Here is a 25411-nt window from a genome sequence, read left to right as displayed (position 1 = left end):
GGTGTGATTTTCAGACCCACTGTTTCAGGAGCAGCTTATATCCCAAGATTTCCAAGTATGAACTCATTTCGTGGAGGGTCTGTGTGTTGGGGCGGGGATGAAGGGCCAGGGCACTAGCTTCCTCTAGAAGGAGCACTGGGTGAATGCCGGGGTCGGGACCCTGGCTTCCTGCCCTGCCGGAAGGGCAGTGATGTCCAGTCATCTCCCTCTCAAGCTCTAGGATCATGTCTCCATCTGAAATGACTGTGATGTCCTGAAAAGTTTATTCTTCCAAGTCAGTCGATGGAGGGATTTCTATTTTAAAAAGAGATGGTGATCCTTATTGATAAAGAGAACAACAGACCATCAGATTTTTTTTTTTTTTTTGGTTCATCCAGGGATGGGTGTTATTCTGAGCTCTTATCTCTCTTCGGATAAATGGTTTAGTAACCCCCACCCCCCTAAAGAAAAAAGCCTAAAAAGAAGTTACATGCTGACATATTTCCAGAGGTAGAGAGAATAAGCAAAAAGTTAACACCAAACTCATGGCCAATCAGTGCATAAAAACAGAAATTGGCTTTCTTCTCTGAAAAGCTCCGCTCCTCACATAAATTAAACAGGGAACGAACACTCGCTGCTCTGAAGTGCTTCCATCTTGGCAAATAAGGTGCCTCCTTGTGCTGGATTTGGCAAGTCTGGACTCCATGCCGAAGCCAGTGCTGGAGACGGCTCTTCTCCGAGGCTTTGGGAGGGTCCCCACCTGCTTCCCCAGCCCCCACCAGGCACTAACTTGGGATCACTTTGATGCAAAGTCAAAAAATTCACAGAAGTCATTAATGAGTCTTCAGATGTTAACTTCACTCTTTCATTTATTAAAACATCTTCCCTCCAGCGTGGTTTGAGAAGTTACACAGCCTTCACTGACGGGCAGCTTGTGGAAGCAGAGCTGTGTGCACAGCCTGTGATTTATGTTCATAGTCTCGGCTACAGCAGTGCCTCTGCTTGCTGGGGAAGTGAGCAACGTTGGTGCAGAAACTGTCGGGTTTTTAAGTATTTGCTCCGTCTTGGTTTGTTAGTTTAAAATCGTTCTTGTCTGTTGTTTAAAAAAAATATAAGACCACCTCGGAAGTCTTTCTGATCATCTGAGTAAGACTGTTATATTTTAATATGGGGCTTCCCCGATGGCTCAGCGGGTAAAGAATCTGCCTTCAATGCAGGAGACAGAGGGGAGACGTAGGTTCAATCCTTGGAAGAAGATCCCCTGGGGTAGGAAATGGCAACCCACTCCAGCATTTTTGCCTGGAGAATCGCAGGGACAGAGGAGCCTGGCGGGCTACAGTCCATGGGGTGGCAAACAGTTGCACACGACTGAGTGACTGGCCACGCACACTCACACATTTTAAAGTAATAACTTTATTTTTATAGAGGCCATGACTCGGATATTTTACGACTTTAGAAAGTCCAGCTTTTCAAGCTGCTTGCTGAATTAACGTGGTTTTCCTGCAGTTATTTGTATGGTACTTGTCTCCATTTTTCCATCATGCTTATGAGGTTATATTTAAAATAGTCTTGCAGGGCCCCGAGGGTTGCTATGTCGGGACACCTGGAGATGGTGGGGAGTCTGTGTGTTACCTGTCTGTGTGGTCATGAGATGTGTTATTACCTATGATGTTGCCTAACTGCATCCTGATCAGACTGAATAGAAATGATTTTCTTTTGAGTTTAATGGAACTGAAAATCATTTGCCTTTGAACTCTTTATTAAATTTTTTAAGATATCTTGAATTTTATTTCCAAGTTGGCAAAATCCCAGACCACTTCCCTGCCCAGCTTATCGATTCTGGGTCGGTCTCCCTCCTTCTGCGACTCTCCAAGAACTTGAGTGTTTATGATCATGACCAGGGAAATCTCAGGAAGAACTTCCACCAGGACAGTCAATACAACAAACCCATGTGAGCCTCACGGCGACGCGCTCACTCTGTAAGCACCTGGCCCTCGGTGATGCTCCCGGGATGGGGCTGCCTCCCTGGCAGGTGTCTGCTGCTCCGCCGTCCGGGTGAGGAGCTCCCCACCCCCACTGCTGGGGTACATGCACACAGCAGGGCCTCGACCCCGAGAAGGCCAGGCGCCCGCTGCAAGCCTTGCCATCTCCCTGCAGCGGATCGCAGGGCGATGCTCTGTGTCCGTGAACACAGAATGAAGCTCAAAGGCACGGGCCAGGGTCAGGGTGGCGTCTCCGGGGTGTGTATGGCCAGCAGGTGATGCGCAGCTGGCCTTTGCAGGGCTGGTCTCATCCCCGGGGCAGACTTTCTGTGTCTGGGGCAGTTTCGTGGATGGAGTATAAGGGAGACCGCCCCCGCCAGAGACGGGGGGCACAGCTAGTGGTCCCTGACAGCCCCAGGCACCTAGGGACACCGTTGTCCCCTGGGCGGGGGTGCCGCGCGTGCAGAAGATGCCTGCCCTCGCCCACCCCATGGCCTCTGTGCCCTGAGCCCCAGAGCGTTCCCCTCCCCTTGTTCCTCCTCCAGACTGGAGGGGCCCTGGGGCCCTGGGGGCTCCGCTCTGCATCCTCTATGTGGGGGACACTCGTGGGGTCCTCAGTGACCAGGCCTGCTGCTCCTCCGGCACCAGGCAGCTGGAGGGACGGGAGGTCCGGCTCTGCACCCGCGGCCTGGGCACAAAAGCCCGCCTGGGGGCCGGGGGCTCAGGCTAGGGGACGGGCCTCCAGCACAGCTCATCAGGAAGGTCCTCGCCATGATGCTGCATTGCAGAGCTGGAGGGGTCCTTCCTGTGACTCCCACCGAGGGGGCCTCCCTCCGCCCTCCCGACCACCCCCTTTGCGGCCACGCCATCACGCTGCCCGAGGACGGGCCTCTTACGCTGACCGTGTTCCCTCTGATTCAGCGCGGTGAGACGTCTGTGTGCCCTTCCTAATCAAAATTACTCATTGTGCACGCTGATGTCAGAAGTTGGGACACTTTTTTACCAATGTTTATTAACTAATATGTGGAAGACACAACCTCGAAATTCAGAAAACTATCTAGAAAGTTAGAATCCTCATAAATGCCACCGCTCAGGCTTAAGTATATGATGTCTGGGGACATTTTCATTCTTTTGGAAGTGTATCTCTGCATAATCTTGCCATCATTCTGAACACGGAACTTGGTATCCTTTAAAAAGACTGAACTCTATAAGTATGTTCTCATGTCATTAAACATCATCATAAATGGATTTTATTTTACATATAGAGATCTATTGTCTCTCTCTATTTAAACATTAGGTGTTTAAATTAGACGTTTCTCCCCTAATGTGTCTCATTGTGCGTGCATAAATGCTAAGTCTCTCAGTCGGGTCCAGCTCTTTCCCCGCCCCATGGACTGTAATCCATGGGATTCTCCAGGCAAGAATGCTGGAGTGGGTTGCCATTTCCTTCTCAAAGGGATCGTCCCGACCCGGGGATCGAAGTCGCGGCTCCTCCATTGCACATGGGTCCTTAACCACTGAGCCATGGGGAGGCCTCGTCTCACTGCAATTAATGCTGAAATGGCATCCTTAGAGGTAAATATCTTCTTCCTCTGATTTCTCCCCCAAAGTCTCGAAATCACTTGTTTCACGATTAAGGCTTTGGCTCAAAGGTGCCAAGTTGCTTTCCAGAACAAATGTCGCATCTTAGTTTACCCCAACGGTTGCCAGTAGGTGATCACTACATTTGGCAAACATTGGATATTTTTATTTTCAGCATCTTGGCTGACTCAATTCAGTTCAGTTCAGTCCCTCAGTCGTGTCTGACTCTTTGCGACCCCATGAATCGCAACATGCCAGGCCTCCCTGTCCATCACCAACTCCCGGAGTTTACTCAAACTCATGTCCATTGAGTCGTTGATGCCATCCAGGCATCTCATCCTCTGTCGTCCCCTTCTCCTCCTGCCCCCAATCCCTCCCAGCATCAGGGTCTTTTCCAATGAGTCAACTCTTCGCATGAGGTGACTGGAGTTTCAGCTTCAACATCAGTCCTTCCAATGAACACCAGGACTGATCTCCTTTAGGATGGACTGGTTGGATCTCCTTGCAGTCCAAGGGACTCTCAAGAGTCTTCTCCAACACCACAGTTCAAAAGCATCAATTTTTCAGTGTCCAGCTTTCTTCACAGTCCAACTCTCACATCCATACATGACCACTGGAAAAACCATAGCCTTGACCAGATGGACCTTTGTTGGCAAAATACTGTCTCTGCTTTTTAATATGCTGTCTAGGTTGGTCATAACTTTCCTTCCAAGGAGTAAGTGTCTTTTAATTTCATTGCTGCAGTCACCATCTGCAGTGATTTTGGAGCCCAAAAAAATAAAGTCTGACACTGTTTCCACTGTCTCTCCATCTGTTTCCCATGAGGTGATGGGACCAGATGCCATGATCTTAGTTTTCTGAATGTTGAGCTTTAAGCCAACTTTTTCACTATCCTCTTTTACTTTCATCAAGAGGCTTTTTAGTTCCTCTTCACTTTCTGCCATAAGGGTGGTGTCATCTGCATATCTGAGGTTACTGATATTTCTCCCGGCAATCTTGATTCCAGCTTGTGCTTCTTCCAGCCCAGGGTTTCTCATGATGTACTCTGCATATAAGTTAAATAAGCAGGGTGACAATATACAGCCTTGACGTACTCCTTTTCCTACTTGGAACCAGTCTGTTGTTCCATGTCCAGTTCTAACTGTTGCTTCCTGACCTGCATACAGGTTTCTCAAGAGGCAGGTCAGGTGGTCTGGTATTCCCATCTCTTTCAGAATTTTCCACAGTTTATTGTGATCCACACAGTTGAAGGCTTTGGTGTAGTCAATAAAGCAGAAATAGATGTTTTTCTGGAACTCTCTTGCTTTTTTGATGATCCAGCGGATATTGGCAATTTGATGTCTCGTTCCTCTGCCTTTTCTAAATCCAGCTTGAACATCTGGAAGTTCTCGGTTCACATATTGCTGAAGCCTGGCTTGGAGAATTTTGAGCATTACTTTACTAGTGTGTGAGATGAGTGCAATTGTGCGGTAGTTTGAGCATTCTTTGGGATTGCCTTTCTTAGGGATTGGAATGAAAACTGACCTTTTCCAGTCCTGTGGCCACTGCTGAGTTTTCCAAATTTGCTGGCATATTGATGCACTTTCACAGCATCATCTTTCAGGATTTGAAATAGCTCAACTGGAATTCCATCACATCCCCTAGCTTTGTTCGTAGTGATGCTTTCTAAGGCCCATTTGACTTCACATTCCAGGATGTCTGGCTCTAGGTGAGTGATTACACCATTGTGATTATCTGGGTCGTGAAGATCTTTTTCGTACAGTTCTTCTGTGTATTCTTGCCACCTCTTCTTAATATCTTCTGCTTCTGTTAGGTCCATACCATTTCTGTGCTTTATCGAACCCATCTTTGCCTGAAATGTTGCCTTGATATCTCTAATTTTCTTGAAGAGATCTCTAGTCTTTCCCATTCTATTGTTTTCCTCTATTTCTTTGCATTGATCTCTGAGGAAGCCTTTCTTATCTTTCCTGGCTATTCTTTGGAACTGTGCATCCAAATGGGGATATCTTTCCTTTTCTCCTTTGCTTTTCACTTCTCTTCTTTTCACAGCTATTTGTAAGGCCTCCTCAGACAGTCATTTTGCCTTTTTGCATTTCTTTTCCATGGGGATGGTCTTGATCCCTGTCTCCTGTACAATGTCACAAACCTCCGTCCATAGTTCATCAGGCACCCTGTCTATCAGATCTAGTCCCTTAAATCTATTTCTCACTTCCACTGTATAGTCATAAGGGATTTGATTTAGGTCATACCTGAATGGTCTCGTGGTTTTCCCCACTTTCTTCAGGTTAAGTCTGAATTTGGCAATAAGGAGTTCATGATCTGACCCACAGTCAGCTCCTGGTCTTGTTTTTGCTGACTATATAGAGCTTCTCCATCTTTGGCTGCAAAGAGTATAATCAATCTGATTTCAGTGTTGACCATCTGGTGATGTCCATCTGTAGAATCTTCTCTTGTGTTGTTGGAAGAGGGTGTTTGCTATGACCAGTGCGTTCTCTTGGCAAAACTCTATTAGCCTTTGCCCTGCTTCATTCCGTACTCCAAGGCCAAATTTGCCTGTTACTCCAGGCGTTTCTTGTCTTCCTACTTTTGCATTCCAGTCCCCTATAATGAAAAGGACATCTTTTTTGGGTGTTAGTTCTAAAAGGTCTTGTAGGTCTTCACAGAACCATTCAACTTCGGCTTCTTCAGCGTTACTGGTTGGAGCATAGGCTTGGATTACCGTGATATTGAATGGTTTGCCTTGGAAATGAACAGAGATCATTCTGTCATTTTCGAGATTGCATCCAAGTACTGCGTTTCAGTCTCTTTTGTTGACTATGATGGCTACTCCATTTCTTCTAAGGGATTCCTGCCCGCAGCAGTGGATATAATGGTCATCCAAGTTAAATTCACCCATTCCAATCCATTTTAGTTCGCTGACTAGATAGACCAAAAAAAAAGGTCTCATCTGTTTAATTGTATCTCTGTGACAGCTGGTGAGGTACTTGAAAAAAATAAATTTCTTGGATATTTAGTTTCCTTACATGTAAACTGTCTTCTGTCTCCACTGACCAGCTTTAATTTTGGGGGTGCCAGTCCCCCCACACAGACACACACATAGGTCACACCACAGATGCATCACACAGACACACATGCACGTTACACACGTCACACAGATACACATCACATCACAGACACGCACACCATAGACACACACATCACACACACAGGTCACACACACGCACACTCGTTAACTTTTCCTTTGGCTCCAAGTCTTTTCCTGGCTTGTCCTGGCCTTTTAGTGTCCTTTATGGGCTTTCCCGGTGGCCCAGTGGTAAAGAATTCTCCTGCAGTGCAGAAGACACAGGAGACTCAGGTTCGATCCCTGGGTCAGGAAGATCCCCTGGAGGAGGGCATGGCAACTGACTGCAGTGTTCGTGCCTGGAGAATCCCGTGGACAGAGGAGCCTGGCGGGCTACAGTGTATATGGTCACAAAGAGTGGAACACAACTGAAGCGACTTTGCACACACGTGTGGGCTTTTAACATCTACGACCTTTCCCAAACTTGCATCCTTTCTGCTTTGCCCCCGCCTCTTCCTTGCATCTCCCATCCTGAAGCAGGATGTCTTCATGACACTGGAAAGTATTAACCACACCAAGTCTCCTGGCATTTCTTTCTCATCCAAATCCACTGTGTGTCTCTGTAATATGTTGGTCTACTTTTCCATATACCATTTAGTTGTTATTTTTATTGATAGGTGTGGTCCCGTTGCCATTTACTTTGTTGTTTTGGGTTTGCATTTATACAGCCTTTCTGTGTTTCCTGTCTAGAGAAGATCCTTTAGCATTTGTTGAAGAGCTGGTTTGGTGATGCTGAATTCTCTCAGCTTTTGCTTGTCTGTAAAGCTTTTGAATTCTCCTTCATATCTGAATGAGATACTTGCTGGGTACAGTAATCTAGGTTGTAGGTTATTCTCTTTCATAAGAACAAATATTAAAAGCAGCAAGGGAGAAACAACAAATAACACACAAAGGGATTCCCATAAGGATAACAGCTGATCTATCAATAGAAACCCTCCAGGCCAGAAGGGAATGGCAGGACGTACTTAAAGTAGTTGTTGTTTTTAATATTTTATTACTGCTTTGAATGTTACCTAGCTTCCCTCTTGCATTCTTGGCTTATAAGGATGGAATTGCGTATTGTGTTTTGCTTTGCATCCAAACCTATTATTAGATCTAATATATTTATTTTGGTTTATGCTTTTAGTATGCTAAATATACTCTCACACTGCCTTTGACCTACAATTGTAGTGCTTATTTCTATTTCTGTGCTTATTGCATTTTCTAGAATTTCCAAGGGAGTGTTAAATAGTGATGGTAATTACATGTGCTTTTGTAAGTTCTATAGTCTGGGATAGGAGTGTTTCTGTTTTTGCAGATGAAATGCAAGAGAGAAAGATTAAGGCATTTGTAACTGGTGACATTAACTTCTGCCTGTTGAACAGTTAGAGCTGTCCAAGTACCTTCCTGTCTCGGGTCAGCGGAGAGAAGGCAGCTGAGACCAGATGGCGTGACCCCTTTGTATCTCAGTCTTGGGAATTCAGGACATTCTGTGACCCGTTTCCTGTGTGTGAGCCTTTGCATGATTTTCTGGGGAGAAGAGGGCAACATTTCATCACGTCCTCAAGGATTTCTGTCACCCAGGAAACTGGAGATCTGCTCCCTGCAACCAGGTTGGCTTCGGTGGTTACAGGGTGGAGAGCAGCCGTGGGGGGTTGGGGTGGTCCCTGGACCGCAGGTGGAGGCATGCTGGGCCATGAGCCCGTGACCTCACCCCCAGACCGGAGACGAGACCCCGCCCGGGGGTTCCTGGAGCAAGCCTGCCCCAGCACCGACGCCGCAGCTCGAGGAATTCCCCATGCTGCTGTTTCCCCAAACAAGTTGGCTTTTAGATTAAAATAACGGAAAGAGGTTTCCCTGGGCCAGTTATCTTTTAGCAGACCCTTGGTGAATTTAAGTCGCTCACAGATTGCCTGAGGGAGGTGTGCTCCATGGTCTGAGCTGGTCTCCGTGTCCCAGTGTGACCCATGTACCTCACGTTACAGTCACCTGCAAACATCCCTGTCTGCTTGGAGCTCGCCTCCTGGTCAGAAACAGTTTTCTTGGAGACCTGGTCCTGCCACTCTGCCAGCATTTCTCCCCAGTCATCTGCCCACGTCTGTTTGTTGTTTAGTCACTAAGTTGTGTCTGACTCTTTGTGACCCCATGAACCACAGCACACCAGGCTTCCCTGTCCATCACCAACTCCCGGAGTTCACTCAAACTCATGTCCATCAAGTCGGTGATGGCATCCAGCCATCTCATCCTCTGTCGTCCCCTTCTCCTCCTGCCCTCAATCTTTCCCAGCATCAGGGTCGTTTGCAATGAGTCAGCTCTTTGTATCAGGTGGCCAAAGTATTGGAGCTTCAGCTTCAGCATCAGTCCTTTCAATGAATATTCCAGGTTGAATTCCTTTAGGAATGACTGGTTTGATCGCCTTGCAGTCCAAGGGACCCTTAAGAGTCTTCTTTAGCACCACAATTTGAAAGCATCAATTCTTTGGCACTCAAGCCTTCTTTATGGTCCAGCACTCACATCCATACATGACCACTGGAAAAAACCATAGCTTTGATTATATGGACCTTTGTTGGCAAAGTGATGTCTCTGCTTTTTAACATGCTGTCTAGGTTTGTCATAGGTTTCCTTCCAAGGAGCAGGCGTCTTTTAATTTCGTGGCTGCAGTCACCGTCCACAGTGATTTTGGAGCCCAAGAAAATAAAATCTGTCTCTGTCTGCAGCTTGTCCCCTTCTCACATTAAGCTGGACCGCTGGGAAATGGACCAAAGCTAGTTCTCCGTTTTTTATCCCCCTTCGGGTGTTGCTTGTCTCTCTGACTTGGCCACCGTGTTTCGCTCTGGTTTCTGAGTCACTGCTGTGAGTCTCCTGGTTGCAGCTTCTGTCAATCAGGCATGCTCAGGCCGTGTAGGGGGGACACAGACCAAGGTCTCGTCCGAGTCTGCAGCCTGGGGGCCAGGTTCCCGACCTGTCACCAGCAAGTCCCTGGAGCATCAGTTGTAAGTCCTGCTTCAGCAAGACCATCAGATCGGCCCCGGGGGACTTGGCCTGAGTCCACCCAGTGTCAGAGTCAGGGTGAGGTCCCTACTTACCGGAGAGTGTTCAGAGGACCCCTGAAGTTTCAATGCCTTCCTAATTTGCCTGAGTAGCTCATTGTGGATCTTTCTATCCATTAATCTATCTGACCCTGTTCTGGAAGCTGTTTTCATCATACTCCCAACTCTTTGGGCCAGTAAGTCCCTGCAAACTTTAATTTGCCGCGTGCTGTGTAAACAAGACTGTGAGTCAGCACGGCCCGAGGGAAAGTCCCTCTGATCCAGTCCCCCCTCTGTGGTGTCACAGCCTGTGCGCCGCTGGCCCTGACCTCTGGGCAGCCGCCGTGTGACCTTGAGCTGTCACTGCGCTTCTCCAGGCCCAGGTGGGCGCAGGGGGAGGATGGAGCCCCTCGCCCAGCGGCCTGAGGGCCGGAAGTGCCCCGAAGGGCTGGAAGAGACTCCAGGCCAGTGCCGAGCGATGCTCAGAACCTGAGGAGACCGGACTTAGCGAAGGCCCTGGGGCGGAGGGGACAGAGTGTTGCACAGATGCCATGGTCCACGCCTGCTGAGCTCTGCTTCCCAGGGACCAAGGGCTGATGCTTCTGCATCATCCAGAGACGGAGCCTCCGGCTGGACCGGAGATACCCGCTCTGCATCCCCAGGGGCATTGTTGAGGCCACAGAGGGGAGGAGCATCGTTGACCCCGGGGGTCGGGTGGGGGAGGGGAGCAGGGGCTGCACACCCAGCGCGTGGGCGGGTCCCTTTGCAGACGCTCAGAATCGGAGGATGGACCTGCCTCGGCGGAACGTTCTGGAAACGGTGCTGAGGTTGTGTAGTCAATCAGTCGTGTCTGACTCTGAGACCCCACAGACTGTAGCCCGCCAGCCTCCCCTGTCCATGGGATTCTCCAGAAAAGAATTCTGGAGTGGGTTGCCATCTCCCCCTCCGGGGGATCTTCCCGACCCAGGGATCGACACCGCACCTCCTGTGTTGGCCTGTGGATTCCTGCCCCTGAGCCCCCAGGGAAGCCTGAGGCTGTGGTCGGCTCCTCCCGAGAAGGGCGGTGGTCGGCTCCTCCTGAGAAGGGCGGTGGCCACGTCTCAGTAACGGCAGCGCCAGGGCCTAGGGCGCGGGCTCAGGACTGGAGGAATGGTCCCTTCCCGCATCGTGGATGATACATTGATGACAGGTCATCACTTAGCTTCTGAAGCCCTGAGTCCCAGTCTGGGTCGATGTGAAACCCTTCCCATCCTCCGTCCCTCCCCAGATGCCAGCGGTCTCTCTTGGGAGGGAACTCTCAGAGTGACGCGGCGGTTTTGCACACAGAGGGATGACCGTCCTCCCTGTGTCCTGCTGCGGAGCTCACCGACGCGGTCTCCTGAGGTGACCAGAGCTGACTGGCCCTGCCTGCAGTCCTGACTCGCTGCACGAGGCTCAGAGCTCTCTGTCTTTGGGACTATTGTGGGGCTTGGGGGCTGGGAGTCCACCCTGGACTGAGCTGGTGTCCCCCAGGCCATCACACCACCTCTCCAGGCGGGCATCCGGCTCCTCTGGCCGATGATTCACAGGCTCAGGGCATCCCCCGCGGATTCCAGCCTAAACCCCCTGGGCCTGACTCCCCCCGCAAAATCCCAGTACAGGTGGGGAGCAGGGAGCCGGCCGCACTCGGGGACCAGCCAGGCCCGCGTGGGGGCAGTCGTCGGGCAGTCCGTCCACGCGGGGGAGCCCCTCTGGACGGGCGGTGGGGCGGGACCACCGCGATCCTGATGGTCACCCACATCACCCGGGTCGGTGCCAGCTCGGGCCAGGTGAGCCAGAATAAAGCGCACACGCCAGCCTCCCAGGGCGGGCTGGAGGAAAGGCGATGCGAAAGAGGGAATCTGCAACTTTGACTTTGAAAGCCAGTTCCTTCTCGTCGTCTAGGCGGTCTTTCAGGTTAAAAAGTGGATCCGTTCCCTGGGAGGAACGCTTTGGAATTGGCTGTAAAGTGAATTATTTGGAGGTTGGAGGCACAAGGGAGCCGGAGAGCCCCCCACAGGTGGCCGAGCAGAGCATCCTTCTAACGCGCCTTCATGTCCCGGCCCAGGACGAGCGGGGCCCTCTTAGGGTCGTTAAGTTTTATAAGAGCCCCATGCGAGCTGTTAACCTAGATTCACTGCTTGGAATCACTTTGGTGTGAGCATAAAACCTGCTTCTCTGAAGCTCGACTCCACTGCTTAAAGGTTTTATACGTGGGATGTGAAGTGTGGCTTTGGGCCAGATTGTGTTAGAAATCCCGTGTCCCTTTTCCCTTTTAAACGTTAGGGGTTCACTCCAGGAGCCCCTGGGAGGAATAAAGCCAGCTCCTTGTTGCACAAGGGGCCACTTCTAGGTCGTATCAGTAAAGCCCTGTGGTATTGACGTCTTGATGGGTGAGGAGGCTCCTGTGACTCGGGCAGGGTTCAGCCGGCAAGAGGGTGAACCCTTCTAGAAGTAACCCTCCCCACCTCATCCGGCAGCCGCTGGTTTTCTGCTGCAGCCTCTTCCTGGGTGACTCAGTCACTGTCTCTGTCATTGCTGCTGCGTCACAGAGGGCTTGGACGCAGGGCAGCACGTGTCCTTAGGCTTCTGTCTGATGCAGGCCCCCCAGGTCTGCAGAGAGGAGGGCTGGCCGCTCGGCTACCGGGGAGAAGCTGTCTGCAGCCACACGGGTGGACACTCTAGTGCAGGGCCCCCAGCCTCTGGGATCGAATGCCTGGTGATCCGAGGTGGAGCTGACATAATAATAGAAATAAAATGCACAGTAATTGTGTGTGTGAGTCGCTCAGTCGTGTCCGACTCTTTGCGACCCCGTGGACTGCAGCCTGCCAGGCTCCTCTGTCCATGAAATTCTCCAGGCAAGAATACTGGAGTGGGTTGCCAGTTCCTGCTCCAGAGGATCTACCTGACTCAGGGATGGAACCCGGGTCTCCTGCATTGCGGGTGTCGTGTGCCTTGAATCATCCTGAAACCATCCCTGCCCCTACAGGTCCGTGGAGAAATTGCTTTCCATGAGACCATTCCCTGGTGACAAAAATGTTGGGACCAGGTTCAGGTGACTTTGAGGAGAACGTGTGCACACCCCCACTTGGAGGAAAGGCCGTTTAAATTCTTGATACTGAAACCAACAGCCCCGGGTTTCTTTTGAATTTTAAATGGTCTGAGGGTTGAACATGCTTCCCGCAGGGTGAGAGCGAAGGCTGGCACCCTGGATGCCCATGCCGGCGACCGGGCAGGAGCCTTGGGGAAAAAACACCGTATTGTCCTGTGAGATGCCCCGAAAGGCCATAGGACAGGCCACCTGCATGGCAATGAGGGACCGCTGGTGCCATTTCTTGGACCTGTGCTCGGGGAGGGGTCAGGAAAGAAGAAAAGAGGTGAAACAAGACAGCTGAAAGGATGAGCAGACTTGGGCCAGAAAGCAGGCTTCTCTCCTCCCGGTGGGGGCGGGGAGGTGCACCCAGGCGTGTCCCCCCGAGGCTCCTGCCCCCTGCGCCTGGTGCCCTGGACGTCGGTGACAACCCCAGCCTTTTTCTTCCGCAGCTGCAGCCCGTCACCATGGGCTTTGTCGGTCTCCCCAGGCATGTCAAGACCCCGATCCCATCTGAATTCTGGTCAGACAGCCCAATGCATGGAAGGTTTCTTATGAGGTCCTGTGACACACATTTCAGTCACGTCCCTTCTTCAGGACAATGGGGCAGATAACGTATTAACTTTGCATCTTCCTTCGTTATGCTTCATTGTTACTTACGGTAAAGTATTTGTTAAAGAGAACCTAAGACTAGTTTTTCTTTCTCATTTAAGTACATTGAAATATGTGTTTTCATGTTAGTCGCTCAGTCGTGTCCGACTCTTGATGACCCCGTAGCCCACCAGGCTCCTCTGTCCATGGGATTCTCCAGGCAAGAACACTGGAGTGGGTAAGCCAGCCATGCCCTTCTCCAAGGATCTTCTTGACCCAGGGATCGAACCCAAGTCTCCTGCACGGCAGGTGGATTCTTTACCATCTGAGCCACGAGGGGAGCTCCTGAAATATGTGCTTTAGGTTCCAGGAACTGGACAGTGCCTAGCGACGCTCCCCCCAGATCCACAAGGCACGTGTGTGTGTCGGCGTGCTCACCGACGGCCTGTGTCCAGACGTGACGGTGGGCATGGAGGTGTCTGAAGTCCGAGCTGAGCACAGGTCACTCTGAGTGACTCCTTTGCATCCGGCAGCCCAGGGACCAGAAGGATCCCTGTGATTTGATTTCGTGTCAGCTCATGCCCACACCTCTTCTAGTTTCTCATCAGACTCCATTAGAAGAAATTGTTGACAGTTCTTGGAAAATATGGCTCGTTTGTCCAGGCACAAATTTCCTCTTTTTGGTAACCTTTGACTCAGACATATTACTGAAGCTCAGCAAAGTCTTTTATTGGTATGTTTAGACATGGGATGTGTTTACTGACTACAGTGTCATTATTAACCAGTGTTTAATAAGAAAAGTGTTCATCACTTAGGTACTTTTCAGCAGCTATAGGAATGGTCTTTCCCGTAATGCTCGGTATTAAGAGGAAAGCCTTCAGGGACTCACAAGTCAAGAAAAATGAAAATGGAATCATGATGACACGAAGGAGCCCATGTGGGTGAATTTAGCACCTCCTGAGCAGGGCAGAGTTCCTCAAGCAGCCATCCTCATCAGGCCAGACAGGTGACGCAGAGGCCTGGGGGGTGGTGGTCCTGAAGCTGACAGGAGTGTCTCATAAAGAAGGCATGGAAATCACAAGGGCGGGGAAGGACCCCACCTGTCCATCACGGAGCCTACCACACGCCCGCGAGGAACGCAGATTTGTGTGCTTAAGTGGACTGTTCCTGCCTCAAGCTATTTCAGAGCATTTGAGTCCAAATTGCTGAAGAAATGGATCATTTTTACGTGGCGTCTATCAAATGGGCGTTTTCTTTCATCACTTGGACAGCAGTCTAGCTACACAGGGAAAAGGCCGAAGAACGAAATATCACTAAGTTCATTTCAAAATCAGGTTTGTAAAGTTACCAAATCTTTGTGAAACTCTTGACTGCTTTCCATCTAATGGGCCCCGAGTGTACATGCAGTTTGTGTATTTTTAAGACTTTCAACAGAGGTGCTGGTGGTGTGGTCCGGAGCATCCCCTCAGCTTTATCCAGGGTGGAAGGTCACACTATTTTCTTAAAAAAAAGCAACCCACACGCACCAGCCTGCATTTCTTTCCGACCGCGCTGTGGTTTGGGTGCTTGATTTCATGTCCCGTGGGCCAGCGTGTGTATGTGATCGCGGCCAGGGGAGGCCGTGTACTGATGACCATGAACCCCAGTCCCTCCCTCTCACACACTGCAGCCTCTGTCCGGCTCGTCCAACCAGCACACGTCGGGAGGAGGAGGGCACAGAAACCCCTCTGGGATCTGTGTTCCGTCAGCAGCTCCCAGTCCAGTCATGAGTTCTTTGTATCAGGTTTTCACAACAGAAGAGACAGGTTAAGCTTCCTCTCCCATGCAGCCTTGTAAAGCAGGCCTGGCAACCGGGGAATATTGCAGTCTTGAGGCTTGAGGCAGAGGTTCAGATGTGCACAAACCAGTGAAAATTCGCAGAGCTCTTGCTTAAGGAGAGGGGTAGCCGTCGTTTCCCGGGGAATCATTATTTGAAAAGTTCGAGGGCTAATGAGAACAATATGTCAGCTGGTGGGAAGAAGAATGTGAAAGTTGAACTTAAGCACTGTGTCAGCTGCTTCGGTGATCATTCTAAGAGCTCCTCACTCCAGGAGCTGCCCAAGGTCATTCCCCGGAGCCCCTGTTTGCCTGTGCACACACACACATGCACACACGTGCACCTACATGCACATACAGAGGGTGGGGTGCAGTTTCAGCCTCCACTTTGGGGCAGCCTGCTGGTGAGAGCCCCTTCCTGGACAAAGATGCCTTTTTCCAGGAACAGGCTCTGACCTCAGCCTGTGACTGAGTCCAGTGGTGCTCAGTTCTGGGTCCGTCCAAGAGGACGATGTACATCTCAGTGGGGTTTGCACGGCTGTTGCAGAGCAATCCTCCTGGGAAAGGAGAGCAGTTTGGAAACATTCAAAAACAGATGATAATCAGTGGGTGTCTTTCTTAAACAGCTCGGTGTATAAGTGCTGGCAGAAATGAGCCCAGTCCGTGCAAAGCTGTGCCCTGTGTCTGGCTCAGGAATAGTGTCATCGACCGGGAGACGAGCCATGCGTGTGGAGGCCGGGAGGGGAGGGCTGTCCCTGGGGAAGGGGCCTTGCTCCTGAGCCCAGGACGCTTGCTGCTCATACATGTCACCCGTAGTGGCCATTCTGTTTAAATGAATCTTGGTCCTTCCAAACGTGGTCTGTATCAAGGAGTTCAACGAAAACCGAATGTGTGAGTAAGCATGAGTAAGTGGCCAAGGTCCTGGATGCCTGCCGCCTGCGAATTCGGCCTTCCGTGAGGGTTTTAAATTCAGCAGTTTTGTGTGAGTGGGTCCGCGTGTTAATGACGATGGAACATCATGCCACAGCTGGACCGCAGAACTCACGGGGCGCCTGCCCGCTGCCAGGCCCCTGCCCCGCCTCCAAGTTCAGGGCTTAGGTGCAGTGGCTGGTCCATCACTGCTGAACCCCCAGGCAGAGAATTACTCATCCTCATCTGTAGCAAATGCGAGAACTTCTACCCGGCAGCTCAGAATAATAGCCTCAGCTAAAGGGGTCTTCTAAACAAGTTCTCAGATCCCCCTTCCTGGTGAAAGAGTGAACTTCTGACATATTCTGCCAGAGCCTCAGAAAAGTCTGGGGCTTTTCTCCAGCATCACTTCAACCCCTGTTGTAGACAAAGTGTGTGATCCTGAATTAGGAGATATCTGGATTTGCTGGATGTGGCTGAAGCATTCTGGCAAAACCCCAAGCTAGGTTAGACTTCTGCAAGCATTTATAATATGCTTTCTTTGAATTTAAAAAGTATATATAATGCAAATCACACTCCACGAATGTGGAGAATGTGGAAAGTTCCCCAGCCTGTTCTTACACCACGAATGAGACTGGATCTCAGCAGGTTAGCTCAGTCATGCTACAAGCCTGGTTCTACAGACATGCTCTGGGCGTTCCATACACCTTTCTTAAACCATCTGCAAGGTGTTCATTTATTCTGTACAAATGCTTATTGCGTAAATGCCATGTGCAGGCCGCTTTGAGGTCAGAGGGCACCACCGGGAACAGAATGGTGTCCGCAGTGGGGGTTAAACTGGGAATGAAAATGCTGCTGCAGAATCTCTCATTTCTCCGGGAAGTGTTTCCCGGCAGCCATTTCTCTGGATCAGGCTTGCAGGTCATTAGATAACAAGCCCTTGAGGCCGAGGAAACCCATCTAACATGGAGGAAAAGTGTGATTGCCTGGCTTCCTCCGTGGTCCTACGGCAGACCCTGAGGTCATCAGTCTTTGGTGTTTTGTGAACCTCAGCCATGCTGACTGCAGGGTTCAGGTGACAAGGCTGCTATCCCAGGTGAATCAGTTCAGTGCATCCGCTCACTGGAAATACTTCATCTGTGCTCATGACTCTTTGGAAATCTGTGACTTTTAGCTTATATTGGCAAAAGCTGACATATGTGTGGAGCTCACCAGTTAGCTTTCAGAAGGCATCATTTGGGGCGGAGTTTGAACAACTCTGCCCTGGGGTGTGGAGGGCAGTGTGATGTGGGTGGGCTGGTGGGGGTATTTGAAAACATTTAGCAGAATGTTTTGTAATTATTTTTAGTGTCAACTAAGTTGGTTAAAAAGGAAGAGGGATGGTTATTCAGCTGATTTCTTTGAATGGGGTTGTGGCCAAAAGTTTCACCTTTTCAAAAATTTTGAAACCTGGTGACAGCATGTTGTCACTGAAATTGTTTAAGCTTAATTCTGAAGTTCATGAATGTTCTCTGTTTGAATTTTGTTTGTAAGAATCTCCAGGATGAGAGAACACAGCCGGGGCTGGCGACGGTCGCCTGCACTCTGAGGCTCTGATAACGGACTGGCAGTCTTCTCTAAGGATATTGGGGCGATTGACTTTTAGGGGGAAATGATTGGACCAGGGTGTTGACAGTGGTTCTCAGCTATTGCCCTAAGTGTCACCATCGTGCATTGGCCTTGTATGGGGGACGCCGCTCATGTAGAATCTTCCCTAGATTTAGGGATTAATGATCCAATCACTTTGCTGACAAAGGTCCATATAGTCAAAGCTATGCTTTTTCCAGTAGTCATGTATGGATGTGAGAATTGGACCATAAAAAAGGTTGAGCACCCAAGAACTGATGCTTTTGAATTTGGTGTTGGAGAAGACTCTTGAGAGTCCCTTGGACTGCAAGGAGACCCAACCAGTCAATCTTAAAACAAATTAACCCTGAATATTGAAGGCAGGAGGAGAAGGGGATGACAGAGGATGAGATGGCTGGATGGCATGACCGACTCTATGGACATGAGTGTGAGCAAGCTCTGGGAGTTGGTGATGGACAGGGAGGCCTGGCGTGCTGCAGTCCATGGGATCACAGAGAGTCGGACATGACGGAGCAACTGAACAGCAAGAACGATCTAACACACACAGATTACAGAAGTGACTGCAGTTGATTTTGTTTAGATTACTACTCATGACTATTGAAGAAAAAAATGTAAACCCTTCATATTTATATCTACAAAGCTATTAAGAGGAATAAATTTATCACACAAGTCATTTTGTCTAATATTTCACAGCAGGCAGTTATCTTTAATTTCACTTTTAAATTTTTTTTATCATTTTTCAGTTTCCAGTAAATTCATCCCACCCACCCCCAAACAGCCCACCTCTCAGAAAAACTACTCTATTCCCTTCCTGGCCACCGGTCAAGCTGGGAAATTTGTATGGTCTCTGTGTCACACATTCTGATGTTTACCGTCTCTGCCCTGATAGGAAAGGCGTGTTCGTCCACAAGGTGAATCTGAGCGTGTTGAGTTTAAAAATTCCAATAGCTTTAAAAATATTGAGCCTTTCTTTTCCACCAAATGGTAGGTTTATTCTTTGCATCCAGAAACGGCATCCAAATTGTTTCATGTTGGCTTCCATCTTTTTGTTTTCTTGCGACAAGTTATTTGATCTTATCTGCTTTTCAAAACTCACAGTTTATTTTGCATAAACTCTCCGTTGTATTTCAGTATTGGATACATAGCAATGGGTGAATATAGGACACGTGGACAGTTAGCAAGATGATTTTATTGATTTAAATTTCCTGTTATAGATGCCTGCATCTTCTTGCTCATTTTTACATTTGTATGTAAAAAAATTCAGAAAGCAAAAGAAAGAAAATTAGTCATTTATATTCCTCTGACACTATCCCTGTTAACATCTTGATGTATTTCCCGTAAATGTTTTTCCTACAAATCTTTTAAATGTGAATATAACCGTCATGTACGGAAAATTTATTTACTGCCTTCTTTAGTTTAAAATCTTAAGTCTCTTTTGACATTGCAAGTAGACTTCAAAGTCACTTTTTAAAAGTGTTTTATTCTGAAGCAGTTATAGAGCAACAGAAAGTTACAAAAACTAGGGCAGAGGTCTGTCTGCCCTTCCCCCGGTTCCTCCCCCGGTCGTAATAACTTTTCGAACCAGGTTGTAAGCTTAGTCACTCGGTCGTGTCCGACTCTTTGCGACCGTGTGGACGGTAGCCCACCAGGCTCCCCTGTCCGTAGGATTCCAGGCAAGGATACGGGAGTGGGTCGCTGTGCCTTCCTGACCCAGGACGGTTCCCTGGAGGATATGCCTCCTGCTGCTGCTTCCCACATCTAGAGATACACTATGACAATTATTGACCTTATAGGACTATATGTGTGATCAGTCATTTTGAGTCACCTAATCATCATACATCTTATCAGAGACTCAATCACACATTTGGTAATGCAAGAACCAATCAGTCAGTTAGTTCAGTTGCTCAGTCGTGTCCAACTCTTTGCGACCCCAGGGACTGCAGCACGCCAGGCCTCCCTGTCCATCATCAACTCCAGGAGTTTACTCAAACTTATGTCCATTGAGTCCGTGATGCCATCCAACCACCTCATCCTCTGTCGTCCCCTTCTCCTCTTGCCTTCAGTCCCTCCCAGCATCAGGGTCTTTTCAAATGAGTCAGCTCTTCACATCAGGTGGCCAAAGTATTGGAGTTTCAGCTTTAACAACAGTCCTTCAGTGAACATTCAGGGCTGATTTCCATTAGGATGGACTGGTTGGATCTCCTTGCAGTCCAAGGGACTCTCAAGAGTCTTCTCCAACACCACAGCTCAAAAGCATCAATTTTTCGGCACTCAGCTTTCTTTATAGTCCAACTCTCACATCCATACATGACCACTGGAAAAACCATAGCCTTGACCAGATGGACCTTTGTTGGCAAAGAAATGTCTCTGCTTTTTAATATGCTGTCTAGGTTGGTCATAACTTTTCTTCCAAGGAGTAAGCGTCTTTTTGTAAAATAGGCAGACTGCAAGTAATATCGCTAGAAATGCTAACAGGTGGCGCTGGTGGTAAAGAATTCACCTGTCAGTGCAGGAGACATAAGAGACAGGAGTTCAGTCCCTGGGTTGGAGAGATCCCCTGGAGGAGGGCATGGCGACTCTTCCAGTATTCTTGCCCGAGAATCCCATGGACACAGGAGCCATGGCTACAGTCCCTGGGGTCGTAAAGAGTCAAACACGGCGGAAGCAACTTAGCATGCACAGCATGCAAGTAAGTAGTTAAGCTAAGAACTTCCGTTAGGCGGGGTCCAGTGTCTCCTAGGTTGTCTGACACTTTGGCTGTGCACCAATCACCATCATTAAAGGAAGTGATGTGTTGGCATTGGACACAAAGTCCATCAAAAACATCTGCACACACAAGGCTAGTGGAGGGTGACCCCCTACAGGATGGAGGAAGGCATGCTCTGTCTGACACAGAAGGAGAACCTTTCGTCTCTGTGGCCGAGCCAGTATTTCTGCCCTTGGGGAGGTCTGGTTCACACAAAAGGCAGACGCACAGTGAAAACCAGAGAGGAGGGAGGAGGCCCAAATGGGCAGAGAAAATGTTTTATGTTTGCATATTTCTTGGCTTGCCTTAGCATCGGAGCTTTTCTTTTCAGCATCAGTGTGATCTTTGGGGACTGGCTTTTGTACCGAGCGTCTTTCTGTGAGGCGCCTGTTGTGCGGGGCCTCAGTAGCCTGTGCTTTTTATTGCTGCTGGATGATGAATCCCAGTTTGCTTAAGCATTTACGTTGGAGGACGTCTGGGCTGTTTCCTGTTTGGGAGTAGAGTGCTGTGAATATCATGCTCAGGTTTCTGCGCGGACCTCGTCTTCGCTTCCCTGGGATGAGCGTGTGAGGATGCGGTTGCTGGGCTGTGGGGTAAGGTCACGTTTCATTTTGTAAGATGCCAGCGGCGGGACCATCTTCCATCCCACCAGCTGTGGAGGGGAGACCCGTTTCCGCTGCATGCTCGCCAGCATTTGATGTTGTCACTGTGTTTCTTCTGTTTTAACCACTCATGGGTGTGCAGCGATGCCTTACTGTGGTCTTGCCTTCTCTCTCGGCTACCGACGTTGGATATATTTTCACATGCTGGTTTGCCATCTGTAGCTCTTAGGTGAAATGACTGTTCCTCTCTTTTGCCCACTTTCTGATGGGATTCTTTGTTTTATTTTGCCGTGGAGTTTTGAGGATCCCTCATCTGTTACAGATACGACACCACGGTTGCGTAAGCGGTCTGTAGATCTTTTCTCCTGGTGTGTAGCTTGTCTTTTCATCTTGGCAGAGTCTTTGCAGAGCAAAAGTTTTAAGTTCAATGTGATCATCTTTCCTCCTTTGGATCAAGCTTTGGAGATCACGTCTAAGAATTTTTACCCTAGACCTGGGTCCTGAAGCTTCTTTCCTAAAAATTTTTACAGTTTTATGTTTTGCATTTTAAGTCTGTGATCCATTTTCAGTTCATTGTGTAAAGCAGGGGATTTTAGGCCCCTTTTTTTTTTCACTTCAGAGGTCCACTGCTCCAACCCCATTTATTGAAAATACTGTCCTTCTTCTCCTGAGTCTCTCCTTGACACCTCTGAGAATCCACTGGGTGGGTCTGAATAGGTTCACTCCAGGCTGTCTGTTCCTGTTAGTCTGTGCGTCTGTCCTTCCCTCAGTCCCTCACTGTCTTGATTACTGGAGCTGCGTTGTAAGTGTTAACATCAGTAGAGTGACTCCTCCCACTTTATTATTTTTTTTTTTTAAATGGGCTTTAGTAATTTTGAATGACGTTGTCTGTCTACAGGGAGCCCTGCTCAGGTTTTTGATGGGAACTGCATTACCCTGCAGACCAATACTGGGAGAATTACGCTCCATCTGCTGAGTTTTCCAGTCTGTAAACATGAGTGTCTCCCCACTTGTTTAGCTCTTCTCCAGTTGCATTCAGGCACGTCTGTAGTTTTCAGCACACTGATACCGTGTGTTTCGGTAGTTTTCTCCTACATATTTCATTGTTCTGGGAGCAACTGTAAATGGCATAACCACTTTTAATGTCTTTCTAAGACATCATCTGGCGGATGTCGTCATCACTTAATTCTTCCGCGTTTTGGGGGACATTTACAGTGTTTCTCATTTTCTCCCTCTTATAAAGAAAATCATCGTGACAAACAGCTTTCCGTGTTCAGATTGTTTTTTTCTCACTGTACACTGTTGTGACGGTGCTCTGAGTCTGAGGACAAAAGGGAGAAGACGCTGAGTCTGTGTTTGGCGCCCGGCACGCGTGACGCCTGCAGCCGTCTCATCACCCTCTGCACTCGGCGCAGTCTGTAAAGTCGTGCTGAAGCATAAAGACCGACCAGCCCCGTCCTCACACCTGCAGCCGCCCCGGGGTGGACACTGCCCACCTGCCCACTGCTTCCCCGAGCAGATGTCTCTGCTGCAGGACCTGTGGGCACCCATGTCCATCCATGGTTTGGGGGCTCTTTAGAGATTCCTCGGGGCATCTTGACAAACCCGAGTCAATAGTAACGACGTTCTCATCCACATGAGAAATGACTCTTTGCAAAGCACCTCCTTGAAGGTAACTTTCAAGATGAGATGAAGCGCGTCAACAGGCCCCAAGAGAACCTGCGCTTGGAACACGGCATCCAGACACTGGGGCCTTGGACCGTTGTCCCCTCCCAGCTCGTGTTCCACAGAACTTTGCTTCTCAGGGGGCTCGGGGGTTGATGGGGCTGACTAGAGTGAACCCACCCGAGGGACGTCGCGCTGTCGGAGCTGGGGAGCCTGCAGCCTGCGTGTTGGTGGGACGCCTGCACGCTCCGCCGTCCGCAAGGAGACCCCTGCAGGGACGCTGCTCTATCTACCCAGCACCGTTTATAATAGAAGCTTCCAGGGCGTGACCTGCATAGCCTGTGATTTATAAAAGCACCAGCAGACTGCGAGGCTTTCAGAAAGAAGGAAGGAAAGATAATTTGAGGGGATGGCCGGCAGTGGGGGTGAAGAAAGACAGAAGGCGGGAGGCACTTTCATTTTAAAACAGAGGGAAGCACCCATCTTACCTTAATAAGCAAAATTAATAGGGGTTGGGGTGGGGGGAGCGGAGAGCAGAGGTCTGGGTGGGAGGGCAAAGGAAGGAAACGGGCGGGAGACGCGTCTCAGCCGCTCCTCCTCCGACCTCCCCCTTGCGCTGCTCGGGTGCAGGAACCCCAGAGTAGCCCGCGCCGACCCTGAGGGGCTTCCGGGCAGCTCAGCGTTGCCTTCTGAAGGCGGAGGTGGCTCTCTGCCGCCGGCCACCCCTGGCTGCTGGCCCTGGGGTGTGAGTTAGTCCTGCGACTGCCTTGGCTGCTGGGTCACTTTCTTGAGCCAAAAAAAGAAAAACGCCATTCTAGTGTGGGTGAGAGAAGAGAGCCCTGTGTGGACCGTGTGATCTGTCCCTCGGGGAGTTCGGGCGGCCAGCGGGCATCGGCCAGGCAGGTCTGTGGGCAGCGCCCTGGGGGAAGCACGCCTCGGACAGTAGGCGGGCCTTCCCCCTGCCCTGCGCCCACACCCTCCCCTGCATCTCGGGGCCCCTGCCTCCCGCCTCTGGTCTCCCTTCTTGTCCCCTCGCTCCTGTGACTTCAGGAGGGTGTGCTCTTCTTCAAGCAGGTGTCCTTGTTCTGTCTGGAGGCCCGCGAGTGCCCGCAAGACCAGCTGGAGTCCCACTCTTGCGGGAGAAGTGTTGCCATCCTAAATGGCGTGGCTTATATTTAGCCTTTGGAAGCGAAGTGGAGGCTTTGCGTAGAAGTAGCTTCCCGAGGACTGATTGGCCCAGTGCAGCTGGTCCTGTAATTTCATCTCTCACTTGCTTACACCAGCGGGCGCAGACACAGTGGCGGAGACATGTAAAGGGCAACTTAAAGGGCAGAGAAGACTCTGCGATGCATCAGCCATTCGTCTCAGGAGCCTCCTTGGGTGGGTCGGGGAGGAGGCAGGGCTGCCTGGAGTCCACCTCCCATCCAGGCGTGCTGGGAGGTCGGATCCACTTGAGGCTCGAGGCCGGCCTCTGGTTCCCTGGAGAAGCCGCCTGACCTGCCTGGAAGGAGGCAGCTCCTTCTGGCTGGGAGTCTGGGGCTCCTGCCCGGTCCTTCCCTCCTTGTGTTATGACGCTAACATAACACCGCCTCCTGGGGGCTTTGTCATGAGCAGGCTATGTTGTTAGTTCTGGCTGTTTTATGGGGAGGGGTTGTGCTCCCCAGAGGGCTTCCCAGGTGGCCCTATCGGTAAAGAATCTGGCTGCCAGTGCAGGAGACGCAGGAGATGTGGGTTCAATCCCTGGGTCCGGAAGATCCCCTGGAGGAGGGCATGGCAACCCACTTCAGTATTCTTGCCTGGAGAACCCCATGGACAGAGGAGCCTGGTGGCTTACAGCTCACAGGGTCACAAAGAGTTGGACAAAACTTACCGACTGAGCACACTCACGTGCCTCCTAGCGGGACTCTTCAAGGGTCCCCCGTCTTCCCTCCCTGGAGGCAGCAGACAAGCTACACGGTGGCTTCTGTCTGCAAAGCGTTTTTGAACTTCCTTCCTAGCAGTATGGGGAGCTATGTGTGGGGAGTCCTCTTCCTGAAAACGAAAGTCTGGATAAAATATCTTTCCGTTAAATGCACTGATGAGCTGGGAGGCGGAGCTGATACTCAAGGCCCATGCTGTGTGTCAGAGCAGCTCACAGGTCGGGGAGCCTCTTCTCACCCCCGACATCAGGCTGAGACCCCGGAGAGGAGCACACACAGCCCCTGAGGTCTCCCCAGGCATGCCCAGGATGCCGCTGCTGACGGTCCCGGGGGGAGATCCAGTCCTGAGCGTCGGCATTTAGATGGTGACACGGAACCCCCAGATGGGATGAAGTCCCAAGGAGGTGATGGCATGGGAGAAGAAGCTGGGACCAAGTTGGGGGGCGATGTTGGGAGACAGAGAAAGGCAGAGCCCTCGGGCGCTCCCAGGGGGCCTGATGTCCTCGAATCTAAGTGAGGAAGCTGGGGTGATGGCTGGTGCCTGGCGCTGCAGACACTGAGGCCTGACCACCGAGTTCAGCCCCGCGGAGGGCATTGATGAGCAGTCGGCGAGCCATGTAGGGTGGGGCAGGTGCCTGGGGGAGGGCGGCCCAAAGTCTGTGTTTTGCTGAGAAGGATGCAGACAGAACAGCCTGTTTGCGTGTGGCTGGGAGCCAGTGGTAGGTAGGGTGGGAGTGGGGAGGGCAGACTTGAGCGGG

General features: G+C 50.3%; 1 protein-coding gene across 4 annotated transcripts in view; it reads left to right on the top strand.

Moving 5' to 3' along the window:
• The window catches only part of RPS6KA2 (ribosomal protein S6 kinase A2), a 330716-nt gene that overhangs the window by 210607 nt on the left and 94698 nt on the right, over positions 1–25411 (top strand). Inside the window, exon 1 of one of the 4 annotated variants that reach the window (XM_061130068.1) lies at positions 20971–21060. The exons of the other annotated variants lie outside the window; for them this stretch is intronic. Within the exon in view, the coding sequence (XP_060986051.1) occupies positions 21040–21060 (21 nt within the window). The 5' untranslated portion in view covers positions 20971–21039. Of the gene's footprint in view, positions 1–20970; positions 21061–25411 lie in introns of those variants that run through there. 4 annotated transcript variants of the gene reach the window in all.

The sequence above is a fragment of the Dama dama genome, chromosome 26 (genome assembly GCF_033118175.1).
Source record: "Dama dama isolate Ldn47 chromosome 26, ASM3311817v1, whole genome shotgun sequence".
Classification (NCBI taxonomy): domain Eukaryota; kingdom Metazoa; phylum Chordata; class Mammalia; order Artiodactyla; family Cervidae; genus Dama; species Dama dama.
This window is presented reverse-complemented; position numbering and strand designations above follow the sequence as displayed.